At 34.7% G+C, this 15,018-nt stretch overlaps 1 protein-coding gene across 1 annotated transcript; it reads left to right on the top strand.

Annotated features, from left to right (window-relative positions):
* Positions 1–533: 533 nt before the first annotated feature.
* LOC145072661 (mannose-1-phosphate guanylyltransferase 1-like) lies at positions 534–4,444 on the top strand. The gene is made up of 5 exons (XM_079019126.1): positions 534–817; positions 2,079–2,204; positions 2,280–2,342; positions 2,523–2,762; positions 3,583–4,444. Exons 2-5 carry the CDS (start codon positions 2,094–2,096, stop codon positions 4,252–4,254), a joined length of 1,086 nt encoding a protein of 361 aa, XP_078875252.1. The 5' UTR covers positions 534–817; positions 2,079–2,093; the 3' UTR covers positions 4,255–4,444.
* Positions 4,445–15,018: the final 10,574 nt, after the last annotated feature.

Genomic DNA, 15,018 nt, shown 5'->3' with positions numbered 1-15,018 from the left:
CATACTCATGAGACTATCCAACTGTGAGATTTTATATACTCTACTTATATCGTCTATATACATAATTTGTCAAAACCGAGTCCTATAAAAATACAAAAAAAAAAAAAAAGGAAATGTTATGCAAAACCATTAACAAACTTACTTTCGTATTTTAAAGTGTTTTTAGTCGAAAATTGGAAAAATAAATAAATAAATAAAATTATATATATGAATTTTTTTTTTTTTTTTTTGGGGGGGGGGGGGGGGGGGGGGGGGTTGGTTTAAATAATTGGACCAACCGGCCAATATGAAAAAATTGCGGCCCATTTGGGAGGAAGATCTGAGCGACTGAGCCTGTAAAAATAATTGCCATCGGAATCTTTTGGTTAATATTTGTCTAAATCTTGGCTTATTAAATTAATAAATTTGTCTAAATTTGTCTTGTTCTCTTAAAAATATCGGAAGTATTTGATTAATTATAATATAAACATACAATAATAACCTTTTCCTTTAAATACCTAATTAATATTTTATCTCGACTCATTGATAGTTGATACCAATTTGGTATGGATTTGTTCTTGTTGATTACAAAATTACGATACAAAGAAAAGATAAAGCGTAGCCTCAATCAGAAGCTTGAAGGTGAAAAAGATAACTTAAATCTGTAACAATACAGCTCATTCCCCTTTTTGATGTTGGATTTCCGCCAACTCAATTCTCCTTCCTTCCTCGTTACATTTGCATATATAATCCCCATTCCTCTCTATACCAATCTGTACATGTAAAAGATACTCCCAACGACTAATCCTTCACCAAGTGAAGCTCTTTTGTCGCTCAGGTAATCTCCTCTCCTTTCGCTTCTTTAGTTATGCCCCATTGTATGCCGAATTTGAAAGATTTAGGTAAGTATTAGGGTTTATACGTGGTTAATGATTGCTAATCAAATGCCTATTTGCTTTAGATCCCTTCTGTCATTGTGAATTTTGATTACCGAAGTTATTTTATGAAATTCGTATGCTTTTCATTTGATTAATGAATAGATCTGGTGGGTAGTGATTGGGTTATTCTGTTTTATACATATGTTCATGGTAAATTTTGCATAATGTATTGTTTCGGTGAAGTCTAGCATTGAATTACTACTATATTGCTAAAATAGGGAGATCATTCTGATTCTTTGTTCTTACGTCATCAGTTATAGCTCATCAATGGCTAATAATAGTCGTTTCATTGAGTTAAGAATAGATCCAGATTCCATTCCTTGATCTCACCCTTCTAGTGAGTTTGAGATACTTAACTGAACTGGATTACATTCTGCAATGAAGTTTAATTTCGATTTGATATGTTTAGAGTTCAACAAAGACTAAAATCTTAAACAAACCACCATTAATTTGATAAATAAAACTTGAAAACAACATGTTGCATTATCATCAATTCATCATCTACCTTAAAATCAGCATTTATATCTTGTTGGGAAGCTTTCTTATATTTAGAAAATTTTAAATTGCTGTTGCCACTCACTCCAGTTAGTTGTATAAGGTCATCATAAATCATATCAAAATCGAAGTAGAAGTTCTTTAAATTGTCAAAAAGGAAGAAAATTTAGAAATGAGTTCAACTAAAGCTATATAAAGAATTCCATTCCAGCCTGTAGCAAGCTGGATTTGTTTCCTATTTCAGTCATCTTACTCACATGATGACACGTGTTAAAGAAATTGGTTGTTTTGCATCACATCTGCTTCAAAAGTCATCTTCTTTATTAACTCCACCAAGAATTTTTGGATATGAAACTCAATTTAGATAGTACAATATGAAAATTGTTCGACACAATGTAAAGATTTTGGCTTTGATTTTTTATTTTCCAGCAGTTATTATTATTATTGTGTGTGATTGTTGATATACTCATATCTATTTTTAGCATAGAAAGCACACCGACATTTTCATCTTTTTGAAGTGGAATTGCTTGCTTTTATGACATGCAAAAATGTCAACAAAGAGTTCCATGATTCCACATCTTTCTTAGCCTTTAAATAGAAAGAAACGAAGTCTCTTTCAACACACATTCTCTATTTCAAGATTCTTATACTTTCTTGAATTTCCAGATCTTCCTTCACACCATGAAAGCTCTTATTCTTGTTGGAGGATTTGGAACTCGGTTGAGGCCTTTGACTCTCAGCTTCCCAAAACCCCTTGTTGACTTTGCCAACAAACCCATGATCCTTCACCAGGTATAATATAACCTTCATCCTCCTCTTTTCTTATTCTTTTATATAAAAAAAAGTAGCTAAATTTTTTTTTATTAGATTGAAGCTCTCAAGGCTATAGGAGTCACCGAAGTAGTTCTTGCTATCAATTACCAACCCGAGGTAAAATTTTATTATGTTTCACACTGTCAGAACATTATGTGAGATGTAAATCATGTACACAGTGTCTGTCAGGGTGGGGCCCACAAGGGGTCTGATCCACATTGGAATTCAAACTCTCACACTCTTTCTTTTGTTTCTACAAAGATACATGGATTTTTATAAAATTTTGTTTTTTTGTAGGTTATGCTTAACTTTTTGAAGGATTTTGAAACGAAACTTGGGATAAAGATCACATGCTCACAAGAGACTGAGCCACTTGGAACTGCGGGCCCACTAGCTCTAGCTAGAGATAAATTGGATGATGGATCTGGAGAACCTTTTTTTGTGCTCAATAGTGATGTTATAAGTGAATATCCTCTCAAAGAAATGATTGCATTTCATAAATCCCATGGTGGTGAAGCTTCAATAATGGTCACCAAGGTAAATACTAAATACTTTACTTAAATAGTTTTGTTTTTTATTCATGTATTTCGGGTACTTCACTTGAATAAATGAAGGTTAAGAAATATTCAAGAAAGTGACAAATAGGGGAAAAATAAAAGGGTAAATGCAAGAACTAGCAACATACTTTAATATATATTTGTTTACTATATATAGTATCTTACTATCATTTATTTTTATTGCAACATTGTACTTTCAACTTTTGTCCTATTAAGAAATTATAAATTAAAAAAACCTTCCAAATCATAACCTTGTACTTTGAATAATTGACTAAATTATATAAGTTGAGACACTGCTATAATCGTGTAGAGCTCTTTTAGTATTTTTTTTTATTCTTTCTTTATTAAGTTAAAAAGTAACACTGATATATAGCTTATGAGATCAAGTACTCAAGTACAGTGTACTTATTAAGTCCATTAAGGCTATGTTTGGCGTACTAGTTGTGTTAGCTGAAAAAGCTAGTTGATAGTTGAAAAGCCGGTTGTTAAATAAAAAGCTAGCTGAAAAAAAAAATGACGTTTGGTAAAACTAGTTAAAAGATATAAAATGACACAAAAAGGCATTTAAAAGAATGTGTTAACAAAGGGGTATTATTTGAAAAAAAATTAAAAAAAGCTTATAAAAGGCTAGTCTAGCTAGTTTTTTAAAAAGCTAGCTTATAAGCTACTTTTTGGTTTGCCAAACATGGCAACTTAAAAAAGCTCAAAAAAAACAAGCTAGCTTATCAGCTAACTGTGGCGCGCCAAACACAGCCAAGTAAAAAAGAAACTGACTTGACTATTTTACTGATACTTTGTAGGTGGACGAACCGTCAAAATACGGTGTGGTGGTAATGGAAGAATCAACAGGACGAGTCGAAAGATTCGTTGAAAAACCAAAAATATTCGTGGGCAACAAAATCAACGCCGGAATTTACCTTTTAAACCCCTCAATTCTCAACCGAATCGAACCCAAACCCACATCAATCGAAAAAGAAATCTTCCCAAAAATCGCATCATCAAATCTCCTATTCGCAATGGTCTTACCCGGCTTTTGGATGGACATTGGTCAACCAAAAGATTACATAACCGGATTAAAACTCTACCTCGACTCCCTAAGAAAAAAATCATCACCAAAATTAGCAAGCGGGCCCCACATAATTGGAAATGTTTTGGTTCATGAAAGTGCTAAGATTGGTGAAGGGTGTTTGATTGGGCCCGATGTTGCAATTGGGCCTGGGTGTGTGGTGGAGTCTGGGGTGAGGTTGTCTAGGTGCACTGTGATGCGTGGGGTCCGCGTGAAGATGCATGCGTGTATATCGAGTAGTATTATTGGGTGGCATTCAACGGTTGGGATGTGGGCCCGGGTTGAGAATATGACGATTTTGGGGGAAGATGTTCATGTGTGTGATGAGGTTTATAGTAATGGTGGTGTCGTTTTGCCACATAAGGAGATTAAGGCGAGTATCTTGAAGCCGGAGATCGTTATGTGAATGAAGAAGATTTGTAATTTTATTGTGTTTATGTTTTTTACTTTGTGTTGTTTTCAAGTGTGTTTTTTGTTATTAAGTTTTTTTTTTTTTTTTTTTTTTTTTAATTTGGTGTTATTGGTAAGGGTATGGGTTGTGTTTTGATGTGTAATTTTGTGGTGTAAATAGAATAAATGGTTGGTTGAGTTATTTAGGTTCTTGTTGCATAAGGTTTATGAACCAAGTTTAAAGATGAGATCTTGTAGATTCTTGTTCTTTTATTTTGAAGTTTACAAACTTTAGTTAATTGTTCCAATAAGTATTTACTCAAAGAAATATATTTCATTTAAAACAATTAAAGTAATACCCATTTTGTATCGTTTAGTGTGAACAAAACAAAAATATAATAATAATAAAAAAAAAACAAAACAGAAAATATATAATAACAAATGTATTAAAACCAACCAAAGATACAAAATCAGAAAGTATTTACCCGACAAATTAGTTGACTTAAAATCTGATAAAAAGGTAGATAGAACTTCAACGGTTTGATGAATAGTTTCTTTTGTAAAATCTCATATTATAAACAACAAATAATGCATTAGCAAATAGCTTTCTTTGGGTGTTTTTTGGAGTTTGTAGTATATCATGTACTATGTTTTTGACATTCAGGTTTGTAGTTTATGATAATGTAGAAACATAAAAGGTAGATTGGTCTTAAAGTATGTATTTTTATCAACATTAGACTTCATGCAATCTAAACTAACTATTTTTTTTTTATCATTTCTAATGACTTTTTTTAGGAAAAGAATTCTAACAATTCACGGGAAAAATCTACTTAGATCATTGGTGGACTGACTTTTTTCTAATCATGCATATATGTTTCAATGCAACCCATTAAAAAATTAATGGTACATACATATTGTTATTGATCGAGTCGCGTTGATAAAGGTGATACATTGAAGATTGTGTGTGTAAAACTTTTTGTATTTTGGTTTTTATTAATCGTGGGGTATTTACTTCCAACAGATTCATGGGTATCCACATACAACTTAGACAAGTGATTGTCATGTTTAGCGTACTAAAATGGAACCTTTTCAAATTTATTTTTATTTAATATCTAATCACACAATCATATACCGATTTCTCCTTCTATTATTTGGCTATTTATTGATGATATCGAAAAAGTTTATTAGCTTAAAAATAAGAGCCTATGGATTTGAATTTTTTTTTTTCGTTAATTTTATAATTGTTATAAAAAATGTCATGTTTCAAGTATGATGTGCCTTTTTTCTACCATTGCTCCTGTTATTCTTTCTTTATAAATTTTTTATCACCCTCTTTTTATAATCATGTTCTTACTTGAAATTAAATGCAAATTACATTCTATTATGCAGAACTCACAAAAGGGCTGCACCTTTTGGACTTTAGAAAATAGGGACAAAAAGAATGAACTTAAAAAGGCAAAAGCAAAACTTCTCTACCAACTTTACCCAAATTTTTACCTTGTAGGAACAAGTAAGTGATATTTGGGGTGGTTTGATATAGTGTCATTATCATCACGCAAATTTAATGAGTTATATTTTCTTATAATGTAGAGACTAGAAAACAACTAAGGAGTAAATGGAAACCCGTTAACAAAGATGATTAACTGTGAAATTACTTTTCAATGACAAAAGGCTGCAATTTTTTTTTTTTTTTTTTTTTTTAAAATGCATTGTCATATCTAACAAATTGATCACTTTTTCTTAACATTTTAACAAAATGATGCAATAGAAAGGATTAATCATAACAAGCGTCGGTATAAATTAATAAATTGATACTAAACATTTCTTTTATTTTTAATTTGAACGAGAGATTACAAAGCCTCCTATATATATATATATATATATATATATATATATATATATATATATATATATATATATATATATATATATATATATATATATATATATATATAGATTGGAAAATAAGATAAACTAAGAAAACTAGATAAACTAAGAAAACTAGATAAACTAGAAAATTTGAATAAAGATAATTGAGGCAAAAAGTAGTTGCTGAAACTGTTTGGCTTCGTAATCTTCTCCTCAAGTTATCATGTCCGCTTTCTTGTGCCACTATTGTCTTCTGTGATAATGTCAGTGTCATGTATCTAGCATCTAACCCTGTTCAGCACCAAAGAACCAAGCATGTGGAAATAGATTTACATTTTGTTAGGGAACGTGTTGCGATTGGTCATGTGCGTGTTTTGCATGTTCCATCAGCATATCAGTTTGTAGACATATTTACAAAGGGCTTACCTACTCAGTTATTTCTTGATTTTAGAGATAGTTTGAGCATTAGGGATCCCCCGGTTCAAACTATGGGGGTGTGTTAAATAGATTATATTTTTTGGTTGTTTTATTTCCTTTTGTATAGTATAGGGGCCCTTGTGTAATATGTATCTTATATATATACGTAACCCTAACAGTGAGGTTTTCCGTAATCCTAAACAACTCCAACACTCCCTCTCAAGTTGGATTGTGAAGATTTCAAACACCCAACTTGCTACGTAAACTTTGAAAACGTTTTGCACCAAGGGCCTTTGTAAAAATATTTGTTGGTTGTAACTCTGAACTAATAACATAAGTCTTTATTTCTCCACTATTGACCCGTTCACATACGAAATAACAATCCATCTCAACATGCTTAGTCCTTTCATGATAAACGGGGTTAGCAACTATGTGTCTTGCTGCTTCATTATCACACATAAGGGGAGTAGCTTCACTTTGAACTGTATCCAAGTCAAGAAGTAACCATCTCAACCATAAAACTTCACAGACGGTAGTATCCATGGCTCTATATTCTGCTTCAGCAGAAGAACGAGACACAACACTTTGCTTCTTTGTTCTCCATGAAACTGGAGCACCTCCGAGACTGATGTAGTAACTTGTACATGAACGCCTAGTAGTGGGACAACTCATCCAACTGGCGTCACAATAGGCTTCAAGAGTCAAACTTCCAGACGAAGGTAACAATAAACCTTGTCCAGGAGTAGACTTCAAGTAACGCAAAACTCTCATGGCAGCATTCATATGAGACTGTCGAGGATTGCTTAAAAATTGACTAAGCTGATTTACACTAAAGGATATGTCTGGTCTCGTCACAGTAAGATACAATAGTCACCCAACTAACCTTCGATATTGTGAAGCGTCAACCTCAGGACTGTCATCGTTTTTAGTGAGCTTCAAATGTTGTTCCATAGAAAAATCACTTGGTTTGAACGCTTGAACACCACAATCTTCAAGTATATCAAGTGTGTACTTTCTTTGACTTATAACAAAACCTTCTGAGGAACGTGCAACCTTAATCCCTAGGAAGTATTTGAGAGACCCAAGATCTTTAATACTGAATTGTATCTGCAAACTGGTTCTTAACTTCTTTAATCTTGTCAACCTTATTTCCCATTAACAAGGCATCATCAACATATATCAAAGCAATTATGTGTGTATCATTTTCTTTGTGAACAAACATCAAATGGTCAGCCTTGGATTGTAAGAAACCATAACCAGTAAGAGCTTTAGTAAAAAAAAATTACCAGTTTCTAAAAGCTTGCTTTAGTCCATAAATGGACTTCTCTAATTTGCATACACGAGTTTCTTCTATATTCTTGAATCCTTGAGGTATCTTCATGTACACTTCTTCTTCAAGATCACCATGGAAAAACGCATTATTTACATCAAGTTGGTGCACTTCCCACCCTTTCTTCGCAGCAACGGACAAAGCACACCTTACTGTCACCAACTTTGCAACAGGAGCAAATGTTTTGTGAAAATCAACACCTTCTATTTGCGTATATCCTTTCGCAACCAGACACGCTTTATATCTCTCCACTTCTCCATTTGGTTTGTACTTTATCTTATAAACCCATTTAGATTCTATAGCTTTCTTTCCTGGGGGCAGTTTGGTAATAGTCCACGTCTTGTTCTCTTCCAAGGCTTTTATTTCTTTCATCATAGCTTCCTGCCATTTTGGATATTTACTAGCCTGTGCAAAACTCTTAGGCTCATCAAGTGAAGTGATGGCTTCCAAGAAAGCTCGATGATCATTAGAAAACTTATTATATGAAACATATTGAGAGAGAGAGAGGATATATTGTATGAGAACTTTATTCAGGAGCGGGTAAGGAATCTTGAAGATATGGTGGTAAGTCTGTGACATATTCTTTCAAATTCTTGGGTTGAAATCTAACCTGGGTACCATGTCGAAGTGATTGACCCTGATTATCAGACCTATCATTAGTTACTGGTGATTTTGGAGAATTATTATCAGGTTCTTCATCATTTACTGTGGTTTCTGAATCATTGTTGCCTGATCGTTGTGTCTCATCATTAACTTCTGTATTGTAATCCCAATTTTCATTTGTCTCTTCATTTGTGTTGCTTTCATTAACATCTCTCCGTTGGTACTCGTCATCAAAATTTGGTATTTCTTCCAAAGCATCAACCAAATACTCATTATTAATTTTTTTGTGACCTTCATATTCTTCTCCAAATGGAAATTTTGTCTCCACAAAAGTCACATCTCGGGTGGTATAAATCTTTTGGTTTTTAAGATCATATAACCGGTAACCCTTTTGCCCCATTGGATAACCAATAAAAACACATGGTCGTCCTCGTTCATCAAGCTTATCACCTGCTTTCATGTTATCATGAGCATAGGCAAGACATCCAAAAATCTTAAAATGATCATAGGATGGTATCCTTTTAAGTAAAATCTCATGTGGAGTCTTGTTTTCAAGAATTGGAGTTGGCAGTTAGTTTATAATATATGTTGTTGTCATTACGCATTCTCCCCAAAATTCAATGGGTAGTGATGCTTGGAATCGTAAGGCTCTAGCCATTTCTAACAAGTGCCTATGTTTTCTTTCCACCACACCATCTTTCTGTGGTGTATAAGCACATGAAGTTTCAAACATGATTCCTTTTTCTTTATAAAACTCAATCATGCGTCGAGATTGAAACTCGGATCCATTATCTGTTCTTATACGTTTGATATGATTTTCAAATTGAGTTTCAATCATTTTATAAAATGTTATCAAATGTTGTGAAGCTTCTGATTTGTTTTTCATAAGGTATACCCATACTCCACGACTATAATCATCAACGATAGAAAGGAAATAATGAGAACCATCAAGTGAAGCATGCTTGTAACGACCCCAAATATCAACATGAATTAACTCAAAACTTTTACTCGTTTTTGAAAAACTAGTAGGAAAAGGTAATCTACTTTGTTTTGCCCTAATACACGAATCACAAAATTTGTTTGGTGTACTAATTTTCCTAATTGTTGTATTTTCTTGAGAACTCCCTCTGACGCGTGACCCAACCTTCTGTGCCAGATCTCATGCTTCGTTAATATCATCATCGCCACCCTTTGTCTTTTGAATGGTTGGAGATAGTACAACTCATCTCTTTCCTTACCCGTCCCAATCAGGTTCCTCGTACGTAAGTCCTATATGAAACAGGTTTTAGGCAAAAAAGTTAGTGAACATTGTAAGTCATTTGCGAGTTTACTAACAGATAGTAAATTGCACTTGAATATGGGCACATTTAACACACTTTTCAAACCAAAACCATTTGGTATATGTATGTTACCAACTCCTTCGATGTTGACTGTATCCCCATTGGGGATTGTAACAGATGTGCTGTTTAGATCTTCTTTCATTGTTTTGAATAATGCCTTGTTGTGAGTAACATGTTCACTAGCACTAGAATCTATAATCCATTCATCATGAGTTTTAGTTTTACCTGTCATGTTTACAGTGGGAGTTGTTTTCGTCTCACGGATCATCTTTATTAGCTTCTCATATTCACCTTTTGTAAGACCAAGGCCTTGAATTTGTGGATCTTCAGTAGTAGTGGTTGCTGCACGTGGATGCACCTGTGGCTGCGCCTTTGTTTTTCCAGCGGAAGTCTTTGTGATTGGTGTTCTTGGTGTCCACCATTTTGGGTATCCAATTAGTTCGAAGCATCCTTCCATGTTGTGTCCTGCCTTTTGACAATGGGTACACCAACGATCATCATTCCTTTTCTTATTTGTTGTTTGATTTGTGTTTCCTTTATTCCGATTCTTGGAGTAATTCTTTGATGTTTGAAACGCAACAAAGTCATTAGTAATTACACGTGAGCTTCCAATTTGCTTTTGTTGTTCATCTTGACTGATAAGGTGGAATGCAACTTTTAAGGTGGGTAGAGGATCGGTGCTTAGTATTTGAGTTCTTAGCACACTATATTCCTCACTTAGCCCCATCAAGAAATCGTGTAGCCTTTCCTTTTAACGCATCACATTAATTTCTTTTGTGATATCGCAGGAACATCCTTGACACGAACAAGTTGGTGTTGGATTGATCGATCGTATCTCATCCCATATTCCTCTAATTTTTGTGTAATAAGCGGACACCTTCATGTTTCCTTGTTGAATCATAGTAGTGGATCTTCTGAGTTCGTATGCTCTTGGAGCATTCTCCTTCCCAAATCTTTCTTTCAAATATTCCCATATCTCTTGAGCAGTAATAGCAAATTTCATACTGTTCTTGATTTTTTTCCATGGAACTAACAAGCCACCCTCAAACCATAACGTTACACCTCGTCCAATTCATGACATCTTTTGATTTATCTTATGGTTTGACAAGTGAGCCATCAATGAACACGAACTTGTTTTTGGCGTGAAGAGCATCCGTCATCTCATTCATCCAATCTTTGTAGTTCCCATCGCTTAATAGGTTATCACCAACGAAGTTTAAGCCTGGATGATCATCCGATGATAGAAAGTATGGGGATGATATGTCGATGGGTTTGTCAGTCGATGATGAAGACGCAGGGGCTTCTCCTTCCGTCATATTATGCAAATCTTCATTTTATCAGAGATCTATGCTCTGATACCATAATAAATTGATACTAAACATTTCTTTTATTTTTAATTTGAACGGAGATTACAAAAGCCTATATATATATATATATATATATATATATATATTGATTGGAAAATAAGATAAACTAAGAAAACTAGATAAACTAGAAAATTTGAATAAAGATAACTTAGGCAAAAAGAAATGTAATCCTAAACAACTCCAACATAAATATTTTACCCAATTTTTTTCGATGTATAATTTTTGACAAATGCTAAATTGGTCGTATGTTTGGTGATTTTGCAAGAATGTAAGGACGAAAACTGAATTCCAGTTATTTATGGAATCTTGATAGTGGAAGTAATGATTTGAATAAAAAATATTGTAAAGGTACTTCTAACTACCATCTTTACTTCCGTTTCTTTTCATTTTTTGCAATTTACCTTTTAGGGTATGTTTGTTAGATGGAATGAAATGGAAAAGGTAATGGATTGAACCATTTTCATTCCTTCTCCTTTTCCATCATACCAAACACTACTTAAATATTATTTTACATTACCCTTTATTTATAACTTTGTTTTATTGGTCCATTTAACATCTTTTGATGTAAAATTAGTGATTATCTTCCACAGTTTGAAGTTTCTTTGCAGTATTGTTGGCTGGCTGGGATATTTGAGGATTATCAACATACAAAGGTATTATTAACTATGATGCTAATGGGGAATAGTATGGAATGAAACAGTAAACATGAAGTATGAGTGGAATATAGAAATGAAAGTGAATTGGAATTGGTATTGATAAATCACTTTGAAGATTGCCCAGTGAATGATTCCTTCTCTCACTGTAACAAATCTTCAGGAGCCAATACAATTCAATACAAATTAAAACATGACATCACTCAATTATTCTATTCCTATTTATTCTCTTTCCAGCATAACCAACTAAACAATAACTTTCCCTTTTTTGCCCTTGTCCCTCTTTCTAGAATATACCAATAGTTTAGGTGTAGCATCCTTTGTGGTCCCCTCATTTCCATCTGCATCATTAGTACTCCCTCCTACAACATGAGTCTTGTCCTCAAGACTCAACTCATGAAACTGTCTTTGAATCATTGAAGCGTCTTCCCATGTTGCCTCTTCTTCTTCCTGACCATCCCAATGAATTAACCACTGTTCGATCTCATCTTGTTGGTCCTGTATAAGACAAGTGGCCAACACCCGTTTAGGCACGAGTATGTCATCTTGGTCTAATTCCAATTCCGGAGGCAAAACCGATTACGTGGGGAATTGAACCGCTTTTTTGAGAAGCGAAACATGAAACATGTGATGCACTTTGGATGTAGGTGGTAGAGCCAATTTATAAGAAATAGGACCAACTTTAGCCGTGACTTGAAAAGGACCAAAAAATGTTGCTGCAAGCTTATGGTGGATGCGACGGGAAACCGGCAATTGACGGTACGGTTTAAGTTCATATATGCCCACAGTGAAGTGAACGTCTCTGTGCTTCTTATCTAGAGCTGTTTTCATAGTGGCTTGAGCTTGAGACAGATGATTGCGAAGTTGCTTTAAGGCTGAATCATAATCCTGGAGTTCTAAAGCCACTGCTGGAACACGAACTTCCCCAGGTACAAATAGGATCACACTTGGAGGTTTTTGACCATAAACAACCTCAAATGGAGAAACACCCGTCGACCCATGAAAAGTATTATTATACCAAAACTCTGCCCATGGAATCCTCGAAGCCCAAGAGTGAGGTCGATCAACCGCAAAGCAGCGTAAATAAGCCTTTAGACATCGATTTATCACCTCAGTTTGACCATCAGATTCTGGATGATAAGCTGAGCTCATGTTGAGTTCCGTCCCTTGCAAACAAAATATTTCCTTCCAAAAATTGCTTAGAAAAAGAGGATCACGATCACTCACGATGGATTTAGAAAATTCCGTGATGACGAACCACTTCACAGACAAATAACTCTACCATAGATTTCGCAGTATAAGGATGCTTCTATAGAAGGAAATGATTGTATTTAGACGGTCAATCAACCACAACCAAGATTGTGTCAAAACCTTTGGATTTTGGAAGACCCATAATGAAATCCATGGATAATTCCTCCCAAATTGCAGTCTGAATGTCCAAAGGTTGTAAAAGACCACCTGGTACTAAAGAACTAGCCTTACAGTGTTGACACACATCACAAGCTCGAACAAAAGACTTCACACGCCTAATCATACCCGACCAATAAAAATTGTTAGCAAGTCGATGATAGGTGCGATAATAACCGAAGTGCACACCGGATACTGACATATGAAATTCATGCAATAGTTCTGGAATAAATGTAGAGTTACAAGAAATAACCAATCGATTCTTGTAATAAAGAACCCCCTGTTTGACAGTAAAACCAGAATGACGTGAAGGGTTGATCACCACATTCTTGGATGATTTTCTGAATCTCCGGATCCAATTGTGCCTCCTTGATTAATTGAGCTCCTTGAACCCAAATAGGAGTAGAAATCCCCTGACAAAACTCACCCTCATCTTCGCTACGTGACAAAGCATCAACAACTCAATTTTCACGTCCCAACTTGTAGAAGATCTTGAAATTGAAGCCAAGGAGCTTTGACACCCAATTTTGTTGATCGGGGGTTGTGATATGTTGTTGAAGAAGGAATTTATGACTTTTTTTTGTTAAACTTGGTTGTTGTAAACTTTTAGCAACATACTTTTGATGTTGTATTCGTATTGTAATTGATTTTTTAGGTTATTTTAATCTAGTTTGTTAATTTTGTTTCATTTTTTAAATCATAAAGATTCTATAAAAATGGGTTACAACCCAAAACCAATGAAACCGACCCACAAACCCAGAAACTGGAACCAAGTTAAAACTGAACCCAACAGGTTCTAAAACCCAGAAACCAAAATTTATGGGTTGCGTTCGGTTTTACCTTAAAACCGAACCAACACAGCCCATGCTCAGCCCTGATGTACATGTGTTTTCGGTTTGCATGAGCCTTCATAATTACAACAAAATGTGACTGTCGTGATGTTCCCCATTGTCCTTACCTAATCGAAAAATAATTTCAAAATCATATCCCAATAACTTTGAAATCCATCGTTGATGTTCCCCTTGCTACCAGTCATTACTCGAGCAAATATTTCTCACTCTTTTGATCTGTAATCATCGTGACTCAACACCCTAACATATATCGGCACCCGTTTTGGACTGTCATCCTAATGGCCATCAACCCATGCTTATAATACTTTAGTTGGGCTCGATTTCCCAACACCTTGCTAAAATAGGCCACAAGGTTGCCTCTTACACCAGCACTGTCGCCACCCCGTGTCCGCCCTCATCTCGTATCCCGTCGCGTCAGTTTCAATTGTGAATGTTTTAGTGAAATCCGGTAATGCCAACACCGAGACTTGAGTCATTGCATTTTGTAACTGGGAGAATGCTTGTGTAGCCTCTTTATTCCATGCGAACTTATCTTTTTTTAGGATTTATGATAGAGCACGTGCAATCTTGTCATACCTTTGTATGAACTTTCATTAGCAACTTATCAAACCGATAAACCCACATAAGTCCTTAACTATCCTTGGTATTAGCCACTCCAACATAGTTGAAACCTTTCTCGGATCCGCCGTCACACCATCCCTAGTGAATGCGTGTCCCCAAGTAGTCCACATGAATCACACATTTCTTTTCGATTGCAAAAAAACCTTTCAACCCTTAGACAATCGAACACAGTCTTTAAGTACTCGATGTATTCTTTTAATGTCTTGTTGTAAACCAAAAAAAGGACAAGAGCAGATTTTATGATGTAAGGGCGAAAAACCTTGTTCAAGAGAGATTGGAATGTGGAGGTGTAAAATGGTATTTGCTAGAATGAAGAAGTTTG

Source organism: Lactuca serriola, chromosome 9, assembly GCF_051521515.1.
Source record: "Lactuca serriola cultivar US96UC23 chromosome 9, Lser_US96UC23_V15, whole genome shotgun sequence".
Classification (NCBI taxonomy): domain Eukaryota; kingdom Viridiplantae; phylum Streptophyta; class Magnoliopsida; order Asterales; family Asteraceae; genus Lactuca; species Lactuca serriola.
This window is presented reverse-complemented; position numbering and strand designations above follow the sequence as displayed.